The following is a 24,985-nucleotide window of genomic DNA, read 5'->3' as shown; positions in this document are numbered from 1 at the left end:
TATCGTTTCAACCCGATAGGCCCAGCGCAGCCCTGGTTCTTGCATGTGTTGGGCAGCTGCCAATCGAAATCTGGCTAAATAGAATTAGTTAAATTCTTTACCAGCATAATCGCACACAGACGGTGCACATCGAACATTTTAAAGAGCCTAACTAGTAGCAAACATTTTCAAATACTGACGAGCGCGATGTTAAGTGCGGAATTGAAGAGAATTCCATGTGACCCCTGAATTTACCAACGGCGTGGTGTGCGTGTGTGTTTGGGAAAGCAGCGCAATGAAAAAAATGGCAAACACAAGCCAACTACAACAAATCTAGGTACAACAACAACAAATAGAAGGGGCAGTATAAAGCCCAAAATGAAAATTCAATAATTGCACGCCTTGGCGCAAAGGTTAGTTTTTCCAAAGAGCTGTGAAATTTATTATGAAATGTGAGACGTGTGTGTGTGTGTGTGTTTTATAATTCCCGCACACAGACAAGCGCACAGCTGCGCCCCCGCAAACTTGTACATGTGTGTGTGACAATTTTTGACCTCCCCCAAGCAGCATCCCCCGCCCACTGCCCCCACAAACCAGCTGATTCACGCTGCCTGCGATAAATCAATGGTTTAATAATAACGAAAGTAAACTACAAAATGCTACATTAAATGGTGTCGTCTAATGACCCTGCCCCATTAAACAACAACAAGCGACGCGCGTCTTATATAAGTGAGGAGCCAAGTGTTGGTGTGTGCGTTTGAGTGCCAAAACAACGCAACTTTAGCAAATTGGTTTGCTTTTTGGCAAGCGTTTGAGAATTGTCGTCGCTTGGAAATTAATTTTAGAGCATTATGCCATCCTCGCTAGTGTTTTTAGCCTGACAATTGCGCGCTTTCCCTCTAGAAGAAAAGAAAATTCAAAATTGAAAAATGTCTTCCTGTGTGTGAGTAAGAGAATGCGTGCGCGTGTGTGTGGTTGGCGGCAGCGCTGCAACTGCGCTGCCAAACTATTACCGTTAGCCGCCGGTTTCCATTCACGATTTCTGTTTTGTTATTTATGGCTACAGGCTACAAATTCCTCTCAGTTCTTCGATTTTTTACGTGTTATGCAATGCAAACTGCAGCCAAATGAGCGAAAAAAAAGCGCCATTGATTTTCTAATGTTATCGCGACCATATCGCGATTTTGCAGGGAACACCTTTTGGCGTCACATGCTAAAAACTCTGCTCTTTGTGCGTCATCATTAAAAAGTCAAAACCCCTTGCAAATTGCAATCTCCAATTCACACTCAACTGTATGAATTTCCCCATCACGATTATTGCTTTGTACACAGAAAGAAAGTCAGATCATTTTGCTACATTTTTCATATCGTTCGGAATGCTAATAATATAAAAGGAATAAGATATCAACAGATGTTCGTGAAAGATGCCGTAACACTGTAAAGCTTTCCAAATCTGCCCTTGGTAACAAAAGTAGGGGTTCAAAACCCACCCCATCCAAAAAGTGTCAATATTGCTGGGGACTAGAAAATATAATTTTTATATTTAATAAAATGTATGCACTAGCATAAATTTTAGAAATAAACATTAATTTCAATTCAAAGCAGTTAAATGTTTCAAAATGATATACGAGATTGCATTTTATGATATAGAACTTTCTTTCTGTGCAGTGTTTATTGCCTAATTACACTCTTGTACGCTCGTTGCGTTATTATCACCGCGGTTTTTGTATTTCTGAGTACAGGGGACGCGCCTCTGAGCACGTAGCCTATCTGTTCAACACGATTTTAGCCATCTCTTTGGCTTTGTGTGTTGCTCTTCGAGTACTCCAGATTTCCGACCTCGAAAACATCGGTATGACTAGACAAAGCTCGCAGACTCCACTCAATCAATCATTTGTGGGCCAAGAAAAATCAGTTAACGCCTGCCCGACGCTCTACGCACATCGGTACTAGTTAAAGAAGTCAAATATACAACAAAATATAACAGAGAAACGGACATGGCTAGATCGACTAACCTAAAGATGCTGATCAAGAATGTATTCTCGATAAGTATAACTAGGAGACTCGATTTAGGCATGTCGGTCTATACGTCCGTCTTATTCTACGCAAACTAGTCTCTCAGTTTCAAAGCTTTCTGCAAGAAACTTTTCCAAAAAGTTAACTTTCCTAATTTTAAATTGTTTTTAACATATATTCAGATATAGTAATATTTATTAATATTTTAGAATAACGGTTCTTGTTTCTAGTTCTTGCTCTCATAAAGATAATCGAAAAAAATATATGAACAAATTATAATTTTGCTGTTTTTCAATTGAATCAAATAAACTTTGATATAAAGTAATGGTTTATTATTATAGAATTACGGTGTTGATTTGATTAACGTTTTAATATAGCTGCCAAAGGAACATATAAATTAAAGTTTTCTTTCTTTCTTGTTCGTATATATGTATGTTACTATACTGGTCTACGGCTTAGGAGGAATTTTTTTGAAACTTTTTAGTCAAGTGTATTCAGACATATGTAAGTGTGATGTATTTTTTTTCATTTAAACCAAACAATATATTCCACTAGTTAAATTCCCAAATGAAATTGTACCGTTAGAGAAAAACCAAGTCGCATATTTCATGGAAACCGCTGAGTATTTCACTCGGGTGTGGGACTTTGCGACTGCCAATTTAGTAGTTGATAAATATTAGTCGAAAATCCTTTGACGTTTTGCTAATATTTATAGTATTAATAATCATTCACATTCACCAGCCGACTTTATCAGCACAAAGATAAGCGACAGTCGTGTACGTTTCTTCCCCTCTTCGCTTGTTAGCAATGAACTCATACTCATGGTAAACAGCGAAAATAGAGTGGAAAAAGTCGCTTGGCAGCTGGCTTATTAGTTTCATGTGATTGCCCGAAAATTAACACAAGCCGCCCGCCTCTCCCTCCCAACTTTCAGTTGAGCAACTAACCAGACGCGGAACAGAGGAGGAACCCATCGACCAACGAAGTGTCCACCCCAAATCCCAAAATCAAAGAGTTACAATTCCACGACAATACTGCAACCCAGGAGCGATCATCATTTAATGCTATCCGCAACTCTGGGGGCCAATGGCGGCTCACAGCCGCTCAGTCCCTCCGCCCAGGCGACGCTCAGCAAGCACCTGCCGCGCCTCCAGTCGAAGCGTCTCCTGCAGCAGACGCCGTCGCCGGCTGCCCCGAAACCACAGACCTGCGATGCCGGTTGCCTAACTGGTAAGTAATTCAACTCGTTCTTGACTGCAGTCAAACTTCCCTACCCAAGTAAAACTAGTGCCAGCTTGGCTATCTCAAAGTTTCAAAGTGAAGTTTATAACATGAAGTTATAATATATAATATTAGCTCCGGGGAATATTAAAAGTATCACTATTAAAACGACGTCTATTATCTGAAACTTGAGATTTGGATAGTATACAATATTTTTAATGTCAACTAAAAAATCAACTGTCCTTCAAAAAATTAAATTATGTAGTTCAGTAAAGGTTGCAAAATCTAATAAAAATGTGTGTAAAAACAAGCAGGTTGAACAAAAGTAATTGTTTTGTTGGTAACTTTGCCGGATTAGTTGATATTGTTACTATTTTATTTGGTTTCTTTATGGTTAATCGAGTTTGACTGTAGTTGCATTATGAACAAAATTGTGTACCATCCTGCTAATTGATTTATTTCTAACCACAGAACTGTGCAGCAGCGAAAACCTGCCTGAGGTGGAGATTTTTTCGCTGCTAGAGGAGCAAATACCCAAGTACAAGGTGCGCAACGATTTCCTCACAAACTTTTCGGGCTATGCAAACGAGGATTGGTTCGTTCCGGCCCCCGCGCTGCCTATTCCGCCGGAAGGTCTGGGACTGACTAAGGAGCAGACAAGAGAGTGCCTCAATTATTTTCGTAAGTTTGCATATCTTAGTCTACAAAACCAAACAGTGACTCAATAATTTTCCGAATTTGATTGAGATCATCGAAACAGAAATAGAAGGCTTTTACTTTTGGGGTACTAGGAATAATAGCTGACTATGTAGATTCTTTATCTTTATCTTGTATTATTAGATATCTGAGGCTAACCAGATGAGTTCTTGGTTTCAAGTTTTAAATATAAAAGAAGAGCCTACACTCGAGATTTTTCTTTAGTGTGAACAGTGTTGTGCAATTTATTTAAATGCACGTTACATATTTAAATTTTAAGAAGGTTAGGTTAGATTTAGTATTTTTTAAGTATTTGATCCAAACATATTGACACAAAGCCAGCCTTTGACGTAGGGCAACACAGGGTCATCTCAAAAATATAGATCAAACTGCGTTTAAAAGATAATATAATTCTCGATCACAATCATAAAGCCCTTATTTTCATTTGTCAATGTTTTTTTAAAACCAAACAAAAAAACGAAAATTATAAAAAACCACTGTAATTTCTTTTTGATTTATTTATAAAAAATGTGTACAAATTCCAGAACTATTGGCTTCGTCGTTTTGGCGTTAGGATGTTTACCGATTTCTGAAATGGCATTTGTGGGCAAAACGACTTTTAGTTAGTTTTTCTTACTCGAAAACGCAACATAAAAAGGCGCTGCTCAAGTCGATTTTCTTGAAATCTTAACATAAAAATCTTGAATCAATGTTTTTGTAGTTTTATTTGTTATAGTTTATCCAAACAGAGGACGAAACTAGAGAGCTAAAGAAAAAAAAAATTTACTACTGAAGTAAAAAATCCTTTTGCCAAAAAAATATTTTTTGAATATATTATTTAAAAACTAACTTTTTTTATCAAACATTTTTTATTTGCTGACCCAGTGCTAAAAGTGAATCAATTTTAAAGTTCATTTGGTTATAAATCAAGTATTTCAAAGCATTAAAACCTTTATAAGGGACAATCAATGCGAAAACTCATGGTTTTTAAAAATTTGTTGTTGTTGATGCAGCAAATATAATCGGTTTATTATCTTTTTGGGTTAAACTAAAAGCTACTAAAACGTGATGTAAACAAAAAAAATCTATAGAACATTTGGATACAAAATAATACATTTATAATGAGTATTTTTTTTTTGTGGTACCCCGAGAGCACAAATTCTACATACTTTAATGTAATGAACTTCTGTCCCCAAATAAAATCTTTAAATCGTTTACTAGTTTAAGAATCTGAATTTTCAATTAAACTCCCTTTAAATATTACACATTGTTATTTAAAAACAACCCTAAAACATTTAAAGCATTCTGTATCTACAATTTTTATATTGCACTCCATTAATGGGGGAAGTCCAAAGCCAAATTTCCTAACATATTTTTTTTATGGTGCTGGTGGCTCTTTGTCACTATACAATTGCCCAATTAATACAAATTTATCAGCGGAAACTTGTGCGGTCAGCCTTTGAATCATAGTCAGTTTGCGTTATTCAATCTTTATATACTATATTCTTCATAAATGTGCACGTATCTGTAAATTTTCAATGGTACTTTCCTTGTCAGCAACACAGTGTGTGTTTAAATTTGTGTTTATACCTTTGTTTTCTTAAATTCCCATACGTTTTAAATATTTTTCGTATTGTTTATATCCCTTCACTACGCAAAAAAGCAGAATACAAATAAATTGCTATACATAATACATGCAAATGTTTTTTCTTTTGTTAGTCACATGCAAATGCTGTTTGTCTCTGACATTTTTGCGAATGTTAGTGCCAATATTAAAAAAACACTTTTTTGAAATGATTTCGTTCTTGTTTCGTTTTTTTTTTGTGGGCTGGCATATACCATAGATGTTTCTTTAATAACTTAAGAGTCTGCTTTTGGCAGGGTTTTTATAACATCACTCAAAAAGTGACATTTTGTTTGAAGCTTTTGGAAAATACATTTAACCTGGGCGACTATAATTATCAAAATAATAAGAGGAATTAACTAGCAGTGCTGACGAATATTGATACTGAATTTACATTTGGGAATGAACAAAATAAAGATTACAAAATTACAGCAAACATAGAACGAAAGAGTAAAAAGTTGCCGCGAAATTTTCAGAAGAGTAGAGGGTAGACTAACATTAAGAACAATGGGCAATTTCATTTAATTTCTTTTAAAAATAAATAAATAATTAAAAATTTTCTTAAAAGAGAAGAGCGACCAATATTTCTTAACCTAGGGCATTACAAAAAATTCCCTAACCCTATAAAAGTATATATAAACAAGTGAGTCGATCAATCCATGCCCGTCGTTCCGACCGTTTCTACGAAAAATAAAATTAATGTTTTAGTTTAAGAACAGTCTGACGATATGTTATATAGCTGCTATAAAACTGATCGAAAAATTTAGATTGTTTTTAACTATATACGCATATAAATCTGTCGTGGAATATAACTTTTTATTGTAAATGCAAAAGTTTAAAAACTTCAGCTTTTATTCCGTTCTTATTAAAGTTACAAAAAACTGTATGGTTTTATGTAAAAGTAAGATCTGGTAGTGAAGTTTGATAAAAACAAATGTAATTCTGTTCTAAAAAAAAAAATTGAGGAAATGTCGGAAATGTAAATAAAAAATAGCAATTTTTTGTTTTGGTTCTCGCGCCAACAAAGCCCCATAAGGCTTTAACGATTTATCGACTTGGGGTACAAATACAACACTTGTTGCTGCAATCGGTGTTGTAAAACGTCGGCCGGCAGCTGTGGCTTGCCATTCAAACATGACAGCCCCCAAAAACAGCTGAGTGGGGCCCGGCCGGCGATCTGGCAACGCTGTGCATGCTTTTGTCATTTCGCCTTATGGTTTTGTTGAACGTTCGAAATCGGTGGGGAAAGGGAAAAGTAATGGTGCTCCGCGTGCTTGTGTGTACATTTCAAATGTCTTAGCGCCGCGAAACAAATACGAAAACCGTGTGCCAAAAAGAAAATGTAAGCGGTTGCCTCTGATTAATAAGTGCAAAAATAACGAAAAATCTGTGTTCGTTGGCAGTGAAATTGTGCGTGTGCACGTCTGGCATAATTTGCCGAAAATACTCGAGGAATATGTGTGCCAAATAAAAGCAAAACCGAAGCAATGGCACTGCCGAAAAATCATTAACGCAAAATATTAATAATACTCGCTTTGTATTGCTCGTAAGCGTTGTGTGCCAAAGCATTTGGAAATTCTCCAAGTGTTGTTTGTTCGTGCTGTCATACGAATTGAATTTATTTTTAGGACAACTATTGTGAGAGTGTGGTGTGTGTGTGAGTGCCAAACTTTTTTCTTTCATTTTTTTTTTTTTGTGAATTATGAAGAGGAAAATGCTAGCTGTTGTAAACATTTAAGCGAGCGCGTTTAATGAATGGTATTATTGGGTGGAGGCCATGGGCAGGGCTTGTTTTCTGTCAGCTTAATTTGTTCTTGTCTTTAAATAGGGTTTCTCTATTTGCAGTTGTCGTACCGTCTCTTTACATAATCGTTTTTCCATGCCCCGCTTTTATTTCGTCTTTCGGTTCGCTGATAAGGGGAATTTTAATTCTATATTGCTCTCTATCGGAATTTCCTGTCCATTTCTGTCTCGGATCGACATTCCGTCTCCCTCATTCCAACCAGCTGTTCGCCGATGTTTGTTTTCCATGGGTGTGTGTTCATACACATGTGCGTACTGGTCGTGTAATTTACCATTTACCGCTACACGAATGTTTGACTTCCAGTTCTTTGAGTGCAGCCGGTTTACAGTGATCCCTATCCTTGGATGAACCACATCGGGTTAAAATTTCCCAGATCAGATGCTAATTTGTATTTTCCAGGTTCCATAGTCAAGAATAATACACACAAACAAATACATGCATGGTCAAAATGGATAAACAATCTTTTTCGATTTTTATTTTCGTTATATAAGCAAACTTTGGCAACCCCAACCAAAATAGACTTAAATATGTTCGGTTTTGTCATATTAAAAACAAGCTTTTCATTGCGTTCGAAGTAATTGCACTTTGTTTTCTTATCACAGATTGTATAACTTTCGCGAGAATAACCTGTAGCTGCATAAAATAAATCTGAAAACATTTATCTAGAAAACTTGTTATCTGAACAAATGATCTTAAATTTTCTTTATATGGCGTGCTATGAAGGCTTATTTTTTATAGCTCTGCTTACAATAAATTTTGAAGTATAAAAATTTTGAGTTTAAAAAAATTGATTCTTCTTTTCGGTAGGTTATCTTAATAAATCGTTCGTTATACAATGCTATAATAGTTCAAAACATTACAAACATTAACCAAACTTTTTTTTTTAAGTTTTTGAAAAATAACCTTTTTTTCATTAAGGACCGGGTAAAACCGGCGACCGCAAATCTGTTGTTTTTAATTATTTTGAAAATGTTTGTACCACATACAACAATTATATTAGTCATACTAATTTCGCAATCTTTACCTAATAAGAAAGTAAATGATTAATAAATATGAATCATGGTCCAAGAAATGTTATTATATAACATTTTTCAATACTTCTTGTGTAGCTAACTACAACTGTACTTCAATGGCGTGGCATCTTGATCGATTAGCTCTATCGCCCAGTGGCTCTTCCGCATCAATCAACGGTTTATCTAGCCAAAGAACGCGTTCCGTTGGCTCATCAAGTGTTCCGCTGAAAACTAACCGCAAGCGTACAAGTGTACAAATGGCGTTTGAGCTATGGGGCACGTTAAATGGACAGTCATAATCGCTCTGGCAATTGTACTTTTATTGGTGCTAAGCTTCTGCCGAACCAAATGGCACACACAAATTGGTGCCATGTTCGTTGGTCTAACACGAAAAGCGGCTTATGTCCGACTGACCATGCTGCTTTTTCAGCAAACAATTGTCTGAGATGGTTTACATTTTGTGACATACTTTCATTGCGTCATTTCGCAAAGCATTGCACCTGCAGAGGCTTCGTCCAATCTGTCTGATTTTCTTCTACCTCCACCCCTTTCGCGCTTTTCTTCTGTGTCACTGGCCTATTGAGTGGGACATTCACATTGCCGACGTTAATTGGTGCAAGAAAATGTGGCTCAAAGCGTTTTCCTCCGTAATAAACATATGATACAATAATAAGGCTGGCCATTACTCGTTCGCATATCAATTGCAGCGGACATCGAACTTCCTGACTTTGCCGTTATCAATTGATCGATCACTGGATATAAAAAAGAACAACTAATGTTTGCTTACACTTAATTCAAATTTAAGTAAACAAAAATGTAAGGAAAATCAATTACATTTCATTTTATATTATCAAATAGTTGAGTTAGTATGGCAATACATTTTTTAGCGATTCAGTTCGAGTTAGGTTGAATAACAATGAAAATATTTTCAATACCAATGACAATTCGGGCCTTAGGAAACTAAATACCTAAAAATTGATGTTTTCTTATCTTGAACTTTTTGGTCGTTTAAACAGATATGATGGCGTTTTCCAAATAAAGTCTTGTACATTTCTTATCTTGTACTGAACACAATAACATGTTTAAATGCAGCAAACTTTTGCCAATAATTATTTACAAACAACATTTGTGAAAGCTGGATGTGAACCAAATTCATGGCAAAAACTGCACAAAATAACATGCCAACAACAGAGTTTGTCTAATGTTACTGCGGCCATTTTCGTTTTATTTTCGCGTGTACGAATTGATTGGACTTTTTCGGATGTTTTGCTTGCTTTTCCCTCAGTTATTTATTCAGTTGTCTTTACATAATTACCCTGCGGCTCATCAATTCGCGCTCGATTGTCTGTTATTTTTGCCCATTTTGTTTCATATTTTTTCAATCAGCTAATCAAGTTGAATGTGTTCATTCTTGAAGTTCGTTTTGTCATATGTATGCCTTAGTTTTTCAATGTGATAACGAAGTTTATTGGTCGGCTCCCTTCGATTGTCCGGTATTTAAAGTTGGGAAACGTGACTCACAAGTGCATACGCTTTGTGCATGTCGATGAACCTGAAAGCAGCGACTGAAATGAGGTTTTTACGCAAAGCGCATCAATGCTTTAAACTGCGGGGACAAAAAATGATTAACGCTTAGTCTAAAACGGTGAGTCGGATCGGTTGAATCATCTCCATCTCCACCTAGGTTTATGATTTTTTGTTCGACTAGCCAGCTTTATGTTGGTCATCTCATGATTGCTGTTCATTTGGCACAACCGTTAGTATCTTGTATCTAGCTCGACGGCCAACTCTCTGTTGGGTTCAGCTTAATTGTCTTTCACTTTGCCTGGCCGGGCATATAAATTATGATCGAATGGCTATTGAGAGCGTGAATGGACCAGCTTCTTCTTCTTCTTCTTCTTGGGATGTGCACCATTTCCCACCCGAGCAGGCAGCATTCTGAGCCAACCCACGCTGCTTCCTACCTGCGTTCAAGAACTACGAGTTTACGATTTTACGAGTTTTCCCGGCGACCTACGTGATCTTGGCCATGTTGTAGATTTGCTCCATTCGAATGCATCTCATTCCAATTTAACTAATTTGTAAAACTTGTTTGCGCCCAACTTTCCTCTAGTAGTAGCCACTAAATTTCCACAATGCCCACAATCTGTCCACTCTTCTCCTGGGCGTTGCGGTGTGAAGTCGCAGTTTTGAAATATTTGTGATTTATTTTTCGACTTGCAGCATTGTATGTAAATGTTGGGAGTTGTTGGCGCAAACAATTTGCTATTGTTGTTTTATGTTTTTATTTTTTTTTTTTTTTTGTTATTTTGGAAATGAGGCAAACACCTTCCGCAGATTGAATGCTGACTTGCCTAATAATCTAAAAGTAACCGCTAGCTCGCTAGTCGGGTAAAAAACGCTGATCAATAATTGCAATGCTGCTCGTAAAGATAACAAATCGTTCGACAAAAGTTCACCACTACACCATTAAATTCATAATCTTTATAGGCACTTCGCCCACTCTGTATTCCCAAAAAGCAGACAATAAGAAAACTTTAAAAATTCCAGTTATCAGTGTATTGTTCTTGTGTTCAAAAATATATGTTAAAGTCGAAAACCAAAGCAAAAGTATCGCGTTAAAGCAAAGAAATGCACGTATAGCAAAATGCCACTCCTTAACAATGCAAGCCGAAGTAAACCCAATCCCAAGGAAGAACCAGAGCCACATTATCCCATCAAGAAGCTGGAGGCCCTGCCCATAATAGTCGAGCAAGAGGCGGACGACTATGGCCAAACCTTCGAGAATGGCATCCAGCTAAACAGCACCTTTGGCGTGGATGAAGAAGCCAGCAGTTCGACGACCTCTCCGCTCTTGAGCAAGTCGAGCAGCTCCCTGTGGTCGCATGCCTCAGAGGATGCCCTGAATGCCACCCTGATCACCAGTCAACCCTCGAACTCCAGCAAACACTTTGAGAACACCTACAAGCTGCTGGGTCAGCATCTGGACACCAATTGCCAGCGTTCGGCGGACAAACTGCAGCAGATCAATGGGTCTGGCAGCGATTTCGACAGCATCTCCAGCTGTTCCTCAATGTCGGCGATTGTCAACGGGACTGAGCCACCGCCCACGCGTCTGGAACTCGAACTGGAGGCGGTGGATCGCATGCGATGCATTGTGCAGAAGATGAAGTCCGGACCAAAGTCCATGGATCCACAGCTGGGCGGCTCAGCTCCTCTTTTGGCCCTGCTCCATGATTTCGCGTCAAAGGGGCAGCGAAAGACGGAGGTCAGTGTTCCGGGGACTCCGGTTCCCAGTCCGATCTCTGGCCCGCTGGAGGCACCGCACTTCGAGTTGCCATCAGAGCTGCTGCAGGCGGCCAGCAGTTGGGAACTCATGTACTACGCCTCCAAGAAAGTCGATGGCAAAAACTGCCTGAAAGTGGTGCGCAGTCTGCTGACAAACAAAGGTAATTCTATGATACCGGGTTAATTTAGGTGCTTAATGAACATGTTCTTTAATCAGTTACGGATTTGATAAAAGCATTTATTGAAATTATATTCCATTACACTTATTGCACAAGAGAAAAGCAAATCTGGGTGATAATTGAGTATGCCTTAATCAATGCTCTCAAAAACTAGATTTGATATACCATATGGCAACATTATAAGTAAAATGTGCTTCAATTTCTATTGAAAGTGTGCCCCCAAGTGACCTTGATACTCGTTAATAATTTTTGTAACGATTATTTAATTACCTATTGTAAAAAAAAACTTTTTTCAAGACATTAAGTATAAGCCGTTCAATATTAAGCAATCTATAAACATTATCAAAGCACTTGAATTGCAAAAAAAAAATAGCTTTGTAGTTTGTAAAAAAGGCCTCACATTTATTTACTTGCTACACCTATCGCTGAAGTGCAGCCTGCAGGTCTATGGTCTCTATTTTTGTTGGCTTTGAGTTGTTCTTATCTTATCTTAAGGCTTTATATATTTTCAATTGATGAGTTTTATTGTTGTTTTCGATGTTTTTTTAAGTTAATTTGTTGTGGTCGACGTGTGAGCAAACACGACAGCCATTTTTTTGCACATACAGGCCGAGCCAATTCTTAATTTCTCAATTTTTTCTTTTATTTCCTTGAGTGAATTTCAGACTTTGTATTTTTTTCGATATACTATATCGATCGTGCCGACTCGTCATTAGAGTGCGATATTGATATTTACACAACGTATGATGACTTTTTGTAGCCTTCTATAATCGTCGAGGCTTTTAGCAAGTTCGTTAGACAAACTATTAAGTTTGAGAAGGGAAAGAAAATAAGGCAAACAGAAACAGCACATGATCTCATCTTGTGCCTGGGATCATGATTGCTTATCATTGCGAGTTTGAATTAATTTATTTTTCTTAAATTTCAGGGGAGCTTTTCCTTTTTTTGTTTTTTTTTTTTTTTGCTTATCACTTAATTTCCAGCCCTACTATCTTGGCCAATTGATTGCGGAAAAAAGCTCAAGTCACACATTATCATTAATGCAGGCAAAACCACATGACATTATTGTCTAAAATTCTATTAGCGTAAAAAACTACCGAAATCCCATTAACTATCGTTTATGACTTGCACGTAGTTCCGTTTTTATGGATCTTAAAAAATTGTAAAGCAATATTGACTACTGATTTGTTTTTATTATACATATATAAATATTAATATGTGAACAACTCACATTCTTGTAACTCACATTTGAAACAGAATAAATATATTTTTGTTTTCAAGAAACAAACTAGTTATAATATTTACTTTACTTTTTATACCCTGTGAAAAGGTTTTTTAATTTTGGTCAGAAGTTTGTTAAGCAGTGAAGGAGATTCAATTGCGAACCTACAAAGTTTTATTAAAATTCTATTGTAAGGTTAACTTAAGATATGCTTATCAAATAAGTAAATAGATAAATATGTAAATACAATATTAAATGGATCAACAGGGGATCATATCCCAAACAAAGTTTATTATTTTAAAGGGTATATAAAAAATGTAGACTCGTCCAATAATGAGTTTTCTTTTCTTACGATATTTATGACCGATCGGCACGTGCCGAAAATTATTGAGCTGGCAATTAGTTAGTACCCAAACTGTCCGGAAGAATCGTAAATCAACTACCCACCACTGATCCTATCTTATTTCATTCTTCGCTAAAATTTCGTACCTGAATTTTTCGAATACTGTTTGTTTCTCGGAAGTACATATGTTTCTGAATAAGGGTACGCGGAATATTACCCGCGTAGTTTTTCGCACCCTTACCATGAATGGGATTAGTATAATGCTGAAAATGGTTCCAGATTTTCAATTGACAAAGAAAAACGAGAAAGGAAACAAACTTTGTCAAGCCGAAGTTGTTATAGCTTTGCAGAAACAATTTCAATATGTATGTATATTATTTAAGTTCATGGATAAATTGTTTAAAAAAAAAAGACAAAACAGATTTAAGTAGGAATGAAATCATTATTTCTGTAATGGAAAAACAATGATATTTTATAGAACCTAGGTGCGTAAAATTTAAAAAATAACGAAGCTATACATTGTAATACCCTTGAAGAATCATTTTAGTCGAACGTGTGCAACGCAATAAAAGGCACATTTACGACAAAACAAATTATATACTAATGTTCATGATGAGAATTACCAGCCGATTTAGTAATGTCCGTCCGTCTGGCCGTTCGTCCGTTTTTTTAATATTAGAAAACAAAAGTTGACAAAAATTACATTCAACAAGATAACAGAAGCAGTAAAATTCTACTTTAACATTTTACAAAATATATCGCCATAACAAAAACGAATATTTGAAAATATTTAAATGGTTTTGGTTTTAAAAGTTTTCAGAGTTAAATTTAAATATTTCATAATAAATAAGTTTTTGACTGATGATTACTAGAAAACACAGTATCAAAAACTCTACCACCTTGGCACTCTACTCCAGCTTTTTTGAGCTGGCAATACTGTACTGCTCTCTTGCTCTCTTATTTGCTCTCCCCAAAGTGGATGGTGGTGGATTCCAATACAACAAACCGAATTCATTCACTCTTGGCTTCCACTCCTCGCGTTTTGTCATTCTCTCGAGTATCTGCAATCTGTAAATTACACAATTTGTGCAAAATTCGAACGGCATATTAAACAATTTACGAAAATTGACAAAGTTAAGAAGTCGGAATTTTAAATGGAGTGCATGTATTTAAAGATGCTGTGATCTGTTCGAAACGTTTGCAAGCTGCAAAAAGAATATACAAAAACAACACGCCAAAGACGTAAGAAGAAGAAATACGATTGTGTGTTGTGTGTGTGTACCGTCACGAGTTCGGAGCGCAGTTTTTTCCGTCTTTTTCACTTAGATTTGAAGTTTTCGCATTTGTATAGTTTTTTTTTATTTTGTTTCCGTTGTGTGTGGTTAATGTCTCTGACCTTTGGACTTTTGAACTGGTATAAAATATTTATTGTGAAGTGAAGTAAAGTGAGACACAGAAATTTTTGGAACCATGTGAGTTTTTCAAGTTTGTGTTTGTATCATTTTCCATTTAGAATTCCCAGCTGAACAAATGTAGCTGTATACATTGCCATTTTCATTTTCCTTTCTCGGGAAATACCTGGGAAAACGCCTTTTACTTTAAGATCTGCTGAAGTTGTTGTTGTTGCTAATGCTGTTTCTATTGTTGTTGTCTGCGCTGCCGGTTCTCCTCAGTCGCTGCCAACGTCTCAGCTGCCATTTGTGAGTGTGCGTTTGCCCGAGCAAGAAGTTCCACTTCCAGTTTCCAAGCTGCGCTCATGGCTATTAATAAAAACAAAAACAGAAAAGATAACATTGAGCAGTGAAGCGACGCGTTTACATATACAAATATAATTTTGACCGAGCGAAATCTTTGAAAATAAATTAACGAGTGCTAAGTTATATTGCGCATGCTCCGCGTTTAGTGGGTGGCAAAGAGAGAAAGAGAGCAATAAAGAGTGGGGGAGAGCAAACGCGATGACAGTTATTCATTTTCTCCTGTGACTCTGGACAATTCGCATTAATTTAGCAATTAGTTTTAATGTTTACTTTTACAACCATCAAGGCAAATGAATAAAAAAATACAATATCATGTGACCCCGATGAGAGATTAAAAGAAAGGAAAAGGGGAAATCGCAGAGAAAACTAAAACACCCCTCTAGTGCCACAAAACTAACCGAAAGTGCCTGCAGAATTTGTAAAATGTTTTAAAAATTACATAATACACATCGAAGCGGAAATAACCTAACCAAACGATTTAAATATAATTTAAATCAAAGCAAAAATGCAGTGACTAAGAAAAGAATTTGCCTTTGACTCTCAAGAAAACGAAAGAAAACATCAAAAGCAAAATGACGCACGTAAACAATGTGGAAAAGGAGATGGAGCCAGACGCAGAGAGCGAGAGGGAGACTGCTGCCGGCAGCGGGGTCCATCATCGATTTTTAGCCAGTGCATCAGAGCGAGATGGCCATAGAGATGCATCGAAAGCTGCTAAAACAACAACTATTACCAACTTGGAAGACTTGGCCTTTGAGGCATGCCAAGATTGGTCGCAATTACACCAAGACTTCTTCATCACGGACGATGAACTTGAGTACGAGGATGAGCTCTCTATTTTGGGCAGCGGCAGCAGCAACATTGCAACAGAAAATGCTGCAGCAGTTACTGGAGTAGATGGTCTAATGAGGGGAGAGCAGGAGAACGAGCAACTGTTAATGGAAGGTGCTTAAAGTGTTAGTCGATGAATACAGCTTAAGGCCTTTGTCTCTTATCAAATACTGTTTTAACAGTCCTAATTAATGACAGGAAAAGCAAATATGATAATATGTTATCAGTTAGAACTCACTCTTCAAAAAGCCGTTCTTTAGACATCTACGACTTTCACTATCCTGAATTTTAGATCAGAATCGAATGTGTAATTGTTTTAACTAGTCTTTTCTTGTAAAGCTACATATCTGGAAAAACGAAAAAATTAATTTAAAAAAAAACAACTAATTCCTTGCTTTTAACAATAACCAATTTAACTTAAGATTTAGTAATTATTCACGATTTTCAAAATACTTTTAAACTTTTTTTTAAAAATCCAACTATGGCGAAAATCGAAATAAATGTATGAAAATCATAATTTTTCTTGCTATTAAACATATGCGCATATAGCTTAAGAAAAAAAAACGCTAGTTATGATTCAGTCGTTTTTTTGTATCAGCATTGGTATATAAGCATCGGTTTCACGAAGTTAGTTTTCTAGTGTGTTTATTAAGTTTATTGACCGATTTGTCTACACTTAGCTCTGATTTAACTTTTCTCCTCTTATTGTTAAGCTTAATGTTGGTTTTAAGTTGCGAAATTCCATTAGATTTCTATGGGAAATCCTACTTTTAGTTTACCATCAAGACAAGAAACCCATTTTAAATCTTAATTGCTAAACGGTTTAGTGTCAACGATTTGGAGCCACTCTGTTTTTCAAACACTGTCAAACAAAGTTTGTGGAAAAACAAGCCGGGTTGTCTTACGAAAAATTTTCAAGTTACATTATATTTATTACATACGATATACGATACAGCAAAATCAGCTTTTAAAGTTCCATCGTTATTTGCTTTTTATATGTTTTATAGTTCTATGCGGCAACCGCGTTAGCCAGATGACTCGGGCGTACGATGACATTGAGGCCGTGACGCGACTGCTGGAGGAGAAGGAGAAGGACCTGGAGCTGACCGTGCAAATCGGCAAGGAACTTCTCACCCAGAACAACGCCCTCGAGGCTCGCGTTGCTGATTTGGAGACCGATCTTAAGGCCTCTAACGACGACCGCGCACAGCTAGTTCACGAGCTGCACAAGAAAAACGAACTTATATCAGTGCTTACCAACGATGCAGACGATGGCACGGATACTGGTGGGTTTTTTTTTTTACTTTAACCATAATTAATTAATAAACGGCGGTTTACTTATTACTGTATCTTAAGGCGAAAAGTTTTAACCAGAAAACTATCAGTTTTTTCCAAAGACTTGATATCTTTATTCCTTTGCAAAGCAATGAAGGAGACATCTCCGACCCTATAAAGTATATATATTCTTGATCAGCATCACTAGAGTCGATCTAGGCATGTCCGTCCTTAATTGAGCTGAAAATCATCATACCTTCAATGCTTTTAAACATTTACGCATATAATTCAGATCTTAGATTTTTTAAAGAATATTTAATTTTTAAAAAAGCCGCAAGGGTATATAAACTTTGGCTTGTCGAAGTTTGCATCCTTGTTTTCCTTAAAATCAATAAGCTGTTCTAATTAAAAAATTAAAAAAACCTCAACTTTATCTGCAATATTTAATGCGTTTTGTTGCTATTTCCACAGACACGCCCACCATGTCCAAGTCCATTACCCTGGACCTTTTGCAGCGTAAGGTGAACACGCTGCTCGATGAAAACAAGTCCCTAAAGTGCGAGGCTACCCAGCTAGCCCACCAGACGGACGAGGTAGAGGAGCACGAGCGCCAGCTGATGGCTGATATCAGTGCCCAGCTGAGCGATGCTAATTCGCAGTACGACAACCTCAGTCTTGAGTTGGAGCGGCAGCGGGAGGAGAACCGACTGCAACATGAGCAGATCGTGAGCCTGACCGCTCGATTGGCGGAGGCGGAGATGCGTCTGCACCAGCTAACGCAGGACAACGATGAGCACCTGTCGCTGCTGCACGTGACCAAGGAGAACCAGAATGCTTTGGCATTGGAGCTGGTGGAGTTCAAGCAGCGCTACGAAGAGGTGCTCGCTCTGCTCCACTCGGCACAGGATCAGCTGAAGCAACAGCGCAAGCGGTCGCAGCCGCAGGCGAGGAGCTCATTCCTGGGCGGCCTGGGCACGAGTGGAGCTGGCGGCGGCTTTCTCCAGCCGGACTCGCTGCAATGCGAGCTGATGGAGTCGTCGCAGTACTCCGAGAACAGCCTGGACTCGGGCATATCCGGCGACAGCCAACGATCGGCGGACCGCATTAGCCGCATGATGATGCACATGCCCTACGGCGGCATGAGTGCTTCCACCATGGGCGGCAGTATCTACGCCGGAGCTGGTAATGTGCCGCCTTACAAGAGGGTGTTTGACACGGTCCGATGTGCCGGTAAGAGCGGAAACTACATGGACAGCGGCAACGTGTCGATGACCCAACTCGGCGCAATGTCGATGAGCAGCACATCGGGGCCGCGCATGGCTTCCATGGCATATCCAGCGGGCTCTTACTATCGCGGCGGCAGCAGTCAATCGCTTGGTGTTAAAACTCTGTCCAGCGAGAGTCTCAACTCCCAGTCAGATGACGGCTACCCAGCCCAGCCCTCTGGTGTGCCAGGAGCGCCCGGCGCCAAGGAGCTGGAGGCCGCCCTCAAAAGGCTAACGCCTGCCGAGGTGTTGGCCCGTCGTGCTATGCTGTCCTACGCGCCAGCTGGAACCTATAACTACGATGAGCCGACGGCTCACGGAGCAGGAAACGACCGCAACTCGAACCTCCCGCTGGGCGTGCGCACGCCGGACAGCATTATGTCCACCGGCTCCTCGGGAATGTCGGGTTCCACGAACCACATGTCCGCCTCCATGACGCACCAATGGCGCTTGCCAGAAAAGCTGCAGATTATCAAACCCATGGAGGGATCGCAGACGCTGCACCATTGGTCGCGCCTGGCCACGCCCACGCTTAGTGGCCTGCTAGACGAGCGTCCGGGAGTGACGATTCGCGGTGGTCGTGGCCTGGACGACCTGGGCATGCAGATCTACACGCTATCGGACGTCGAGGAGGATGTTAGCGATGATCTGCCCGGCAAACAGTTCGAGGCACCAGGCTGCACATTCACCTACACCAACAGCATGGTCATGCATCCGGATGATGGCTTTGTGAACGATCTGTCGTTCCTTTCGCAGTCGCAGATGTCCTCGCGCATGGCCTCCACTTCGACATCAAGACAGCCCAGGTAAGGATTGAAAATTACTTTTATTAAGGGAATGGACTAATAACTCTGGACCACTAGGATTTTACCTGTATATTACCACTAACCATACAACATATAGACTGGTCATTTCATACGACGCATTTGGACATAAAAAAACGGACCGCGGAAGGTCCACCGCTCTCACAGCAGCAGGTCCATGCACTTCGTGTGCGTTCGGGTTTTTTACTCTCTCATTCTTATTCTCATTTTTATGCTCGCGCACTCATTGCACGAGTTCAGTCGTTCAGTCGCAGAGAGGCGCTTTTTGAAGAAGGCTGCCCTGCGCTTGAATTCGTCTTTGTTTGTATGCGTGATCATGCATTCTCATACACGGGAGCATGTGTGCGTTTATTTCATTTCGGCGCATCAAGAATATTTTGTCTTTTGCCACTTTTCAAACTTGGTACCCTAAGAATATGGGCGTATTTACTATTGGGTTATGATATAAATATTAATATTATATGTAACAATATATTTTTTTAATATTTCAGCATACATTTTATTTTTGTTTACAAATTCAAATCAGTGGTAGCAGTAAAATGTTTTACATATATGTATGTATTCGAATTTATAGAAATCAGTCCACTGAGATGGGAACAGGGCATATCGCAGTCGTGTCACTTGAAACACCGACTGCTCTTAAGTGGTTAAGAAAACTTTAAACTAAATCAATTCTTGTCGATGTTTTGCGAGCGGTTGGTGCCTGCATACCCTACCGACCGGCTTTTAGGACACTTGTTTTAAATGTTATGTTTAGTGATCTTTGGTTGATTTATTTTTTAATGATTCGCAGTGTTATTTTAATTGTCTTTAAACAATTCGTTAAAATTCAAGATATTGGTACAATTAAAATCTAAAATTATAATCATTAAAATAAATTATTATCATTAAAAAAATGTGGATTTTTATATTTGTTCCATTTACATTTTCAAAAATATAAAAAGTATTTTATTATTTATTACTTGTTTAAAGACAATTAAAATAACACTGCGAATCATTAAAAAATAAATCAACCAAAGATCACTAAACATAACATTTAAAACAAGTGTCCTAAAAGCCGGTCGGTAGGGTATGCAGGCACCAACCGCTCGCAAAACATCGACAAGAATTGATTTAGTTTGAAGTTTTCTTAACCACTGAAGAGCAGTCGGTGTTTCAAGTGACACGACTGCGATATGCCCTGTTCCCATCTCAGTGGACTGATTTCTATAAATTCGAATACATACATATATGTAAAACATTTTACTGCTACCACTGATTTGAATTTGTAAACAAAAATAAAATGTATGCTGAAATATTAAAAAAATATATTGTTACATATAATATTAATATTTATATCATAACCCAATAGTAAATACGCCCATATTCTTAGGGTACCAAGTTTGAAAAGTGGCAAAAGACAAAATATTCTTGATGCGCCGAAATGAAATAAACGCACACATGCTCCCGTGTATGAGAATGCATGATCACGCATACAAACAAAGACGAATTCAAGCGCAGGGCAGCCTTCTTCAAAAAGCGCCTCTCTGCGACTGAACGACTGAACTCGTGCAATGAGTGCGCGAGCATAAAAATGAGAATAAGAATGAGAGAGTAAAAAACCCGAACGCACACGAAGTGCATGGACCTGCTGCTGTGAGAGCGGTGGACCTTCCGCGGTCCGTTTTTTTGTGTCCAAATGCGTCGTATGAAATGACCAGTCTATATGTTGTATGGTTAGTGATATTACTAACTGGAATTTTAAATCATTCCACCCCATGTGCCAGTTTTGACCAAGGTCAACATATTTTTTCTTTACAAATTAGTTTGTTTTGTTTATTTTTTTGATTTTCAAAATTCTTAAAGACCGTTTTATATTTTATTTTATTAAATGTCCTGCGGATTGAATTCGTTTTGAGTTGTTGATTTTGGTTGTATTCAAATTAATGGGGGTTTCTGATATAACTTTATTGCCGGCAATTCAATAATAATATTTTACACAGATTCACTTCACAGCTTTAACTTTACTCATCTGAGATGCTTTAAGTTGTTATTAGATTATACTAATGCCAGATTTTCTCTCCCACTTTCAGTTGCCCCGCCACGCCTCGTGCTGGACTGTCGCGAAAGAACTCCTGCTCCACATTCTCGGTAAACCTGGGGCTTGCTGGGATGCTGAATGAGAGGGGCATCAAGGCGGTGACGCCCAGTGCCCTCAACACACCAGCAGGTCCCAACTTCTCGCCCACGGTGACGCCGTGCAACAGTCCGGAGGGATCGCCACCTCGCGCCCAGTCACCCGAGCCGCTTTTTGGCCTGCTTTCGTCGGGGGCGGATCTGATCCGCCGCAAGATCGTCGGCGACCAGCAGCAGCAGCAGCAACAAAAGCAACGTAGCAGCCTCAGTCGGCAGCAGCAGCAGAAGATCATGCTGTCGCACTTGGAACGACGGGCACTGCGATCGCTAAACCTGATCGAGAAGGTGGAGAGCATTGGACTGGAGAACATAATAAGCGCACAGCGAGGCCTAGGCTCGGGAATAGCGAACCGCAGCAGTTCGCCGCTCAGCAGCGGTAGCCTGCAGAGTCTGCACACCAGTAGCAACAGCATTGTGGACGATATACACTTTGATCGAGCCCAAATCAAGGGTGTCCTGCATCGAGGTTTGAAGTCGCCCACGCCTGCGGCAGCGTCGTCATCAACACCTGTAGCGGCAGGTGGGGTGGCCATATCGACGAGCAGCAGCACCAGTGCTTACAACAGCGATGACAGCGACGATCAGGGTCTGGTGATGAAGATCAAGCCATCGAAAAGCATGGCACCCACAGCAAAAGCAGCCGCACAAAGTCAGCCGAATTCTGGATCAAGTGCATCGGGGACGACAACCAACGGCACGGCAAGCGAAACGCGCCTCAAGCAGATGCAGCGTCAGAAATCGCGAAGGCAACTGAAGAACGGAATGGCCAACCAGAGACCCGATTTGGGCACAATTTCTGGCGGAGGCGGAGGAGGCGGCGGCGGCGGACGGGTGCGTCCTGATCTGGGAAAGGTAGCCGACAGCGGCAGCAGCAGCAAGCTGGGCTCCAAGCTGAATGCGGCGAAGGCAGCGGAGGAGGAAGCGGCACCGCAGAGCATCACACAGGCGTTTGTGGGTTCAGTTAGTTCCTTGCTTTTCGGCCGCAAAGGCGGTTGGCTGTAAAACTATGAACTAATCATTCACAACTTTATTCTTACACTTGCTGGACTATAGTTTACGGCCGGCCTTTTGCGAGCTAAGAACAAATTTTATTTAAGCACAACGCGAGAACGAGTTGAATAACGAATGGTAATGTTATCGTGTAAACGTTTAGTTTCATAGTTTTTTTTTTGTTTTTTGAGCCCCGCATAACGCCTGTAATCGCCACCTTAAGCAACACTGGAAAAAGGTTTTAGTGTTTGTAGCTGTGATTTGTAAATACATTTAGAGAAATGTTTAAATTTAATAGTTATTAATCAAGTACTTCGCATATTATTATTATTTTTGCCTTAATCGACGGCGTCAATTTAATAACCAAACAACGGCCAGTTCATTGAACACCGAGTTCCAAAGCAGCTATTCTTTAGTTTAAACAATATTTTGCCAATTTTGTATTTAGTTTTCCTGTGTTTATTACCACTTAAACGAAAACGAAACCATGTATACATTTATTTTTATAATTTCCTTGTGTATAGGGTCAAAGCAGGTGCAAAGTTGTATATAGGAAGAACAAAAAGAGAGAGAAAAATCAATCTGTAGCTTGAATGTGGTTAGGAAAAGAAGAAGTATATATATTTTTTTACACGCGTATATAGTTTGCTGTTGTTTGCTTTCTACACAAGAGACGTGCTCCTCCCAATACTGCTTTACAAGGTCATAAATCAAAATGCTATTGCTTTGACTTAACACTTATTTCGGTGCTTAGCGCGCTGCCAAACGAAAATACATAAACTATAGCGAGAAACGATTATTTTTCTAGTCCTATCCTGGGTCGGTGCTCGTTTGGCTATGCAAAGCAAAAAGCATAGCTTAAAAACAGAGCACCCTCAACTCGAACAAATGTGTGAAAATATGCGTATTAAAAGATTCATTATAGAGAAACAGCAACAAGATCCAGTAATCCGATGGCTGTTGATGAACAGTGCACTGATGACCAACCCAGCAGCATTACACGGACACATGTTACAAAACACTTGCGATCACACTACTAGCTCGAAGTTATAGTCTATTAACAGGATTCTCAAAAATTGTGTAAAAAATTGAATACACCTACAAATAATTTTACTTCGAAGTTCGAACGGTTTTATTTTGAAGAGCAAAAATATCATGGAATAAGAGAATATTGATTAAGATCAAGAAGTAACAGATGTTTATTGGAGTGGTTCGAGTTTTCGAGAATTTATGTTTACTAGCATTTCAACTGATGAGTTGACATCAAAAGCTAATCGAGTGTGCGCCCAAAACCGTAATTTAAACAGAAATTTTGAATACAGAACAGATTGTAAAAGTTATTAGTTTTAATTACCAATATATTTATTTATATCTGCAAAATAAAGAGAACATCGTTAAATAAATACTAAAAAAAAAAGTATTTTTTGGAAATGAATTGCTTGTGAAATTACAAAACTTTAAAATTTTTACACATGCATACGTTCCTTTAATCAGAGTACAATTTTTTTAACATTCAATTCAAAACTACTGGCAATCAGCTGGGCAAGCTTGCAACTATTATCCAAACATTAAATATTGTAATACAACATTTAAAAATGTAAAATTATGAAACAAAATTATCATGATCTTTCCAGCTTTTTTCTCCCTGGCTCTTTTAACAAAAGTTGCATCGTAACATTTTATCGTCTACGCCTAAGTATTGCATCCGCGTTTTTTAGTTTTTCCGTTTGTTTTTTGGTCCGAGAAAAACCAAACCCTGGCTTTGACAACTCCAACTTGAAAAGATTACATTTTTGTTCTTTTCGCTAAGGGAACGGAATATGGAATAGTGATTAAATGGTTATCTGAACTTTATTCGCTTACATCTTTTTTGAATATAAATTGGTGACTGGGGAAGCGGTTACCTTTCGATCCACCACTTTTCTTCCGACTACGCCTCTGATTCACAGAATCTAAGAATCAATACAATTTTTTTGCTTCATGGGGTTTGTTCTTGGCAAATGGTTCAAGTTTTCTGATTGCCCAGTTTTTCAGAAGCCTCATCATAATTTCCTTCTGCTCTGATTTTCATATATTAGAGCAACGGTTTTTTTTTTTAATTAAACAGTTTTTTAATTTTTAAAAGTTTCTAAAATTCTTTAATGCTTGAATTCTTTATGGAGTAGAATGAATGAAATAGTTTGTTTCTTTTAAATCAAATAGATATCAAATTTTTTGGGAAATGGGGTCTTTTTAATTTATTTAATAATGAGCTAGACTTCCGAAAGTTTTTTTCGCCACAAAAAAGCAGAGAAGCGCCGAACATGAATAATATTTAATGTTTTTGGTATGTTTCATGCGCTGCTACTACAGCTTTCAGCTTTTGTCCATCAGGCACATTTCTGTTAATTTGTTTTGAGTCGAATCTCTTTTCTTTCGGTTCATTTTAAAAAGACAATTCGACAGGGACCCAAGTGACATTTCCTATGATAATTAAAAATTAA

At 38.5% G+C, this 24,985-nt stretch overlaps 1 protein-coding gene across 6 annotated transcripts; it reads left to right on the top strand.

The window, feature by feature from the left end:
* Window positions 1-39: 39 nt before the first annotated feature.
* LOC108150703 (trafficking kinesin-binding protein milt) lies at window positions 40-23,295 on the top strand. 6 transcript variants are annotated; one of them, XM_017278967.2, is made up of 6 exons: window positions 40-316; window positions 2,930-3,225; window positions 3,688-3,897; window positions 16,981-17,259; window positions 17,720-19,319; window positions 21,410-23,295. In XM_017278967.2, exons 2-6 carry the CDS (start codon window positions 3,057-3,059, stop codon window positions 22,512-22,514), a joined length of 3,363 nt encoding a protein of 1,120 aa, XP_017134456.1. In that variant the 5' UTR covers window positions 40-316; window positions 2,930-3,056; the 3' UTR covers window positions 22,515-23,295. The 6 variants fall into 6 exon arrangements, with proteins under 6 accessions (XP_017134456.1, XP_017134455.1, XP_017134454.1 ...); XM_017278966.2 differs by having other exon boundaries at window positions 40-392; XM_017278965.2 differs by lacking the exons at window positions 40-316; window positions 2,930-3,225; window positions 3,688-3,897 and adding exons at window positions 6,762-6,878; window positions 10,844-11,802.
* Window positions 23,296-24,985: the final 1,690 nt, after the last annotated feature.

Source organism: Drosophila elegans, unplaced genomic scaffold (assembly GCF_018152505.1).
Source record: "Drosophila elegans isolate 14027-0461.03 unplaced genomic scaffold, ASM1815250v1 contig_397, whole genome shotgun sequence".
NCBI lineage: Eukaryota > Metazoa > Arthropoda > Insecta > Diptera > Drosophilidae > Drosophila > Drosophila elegans.
This window is presented reverse-complemented; position numbering and strand designations above follow the sequence as displayed.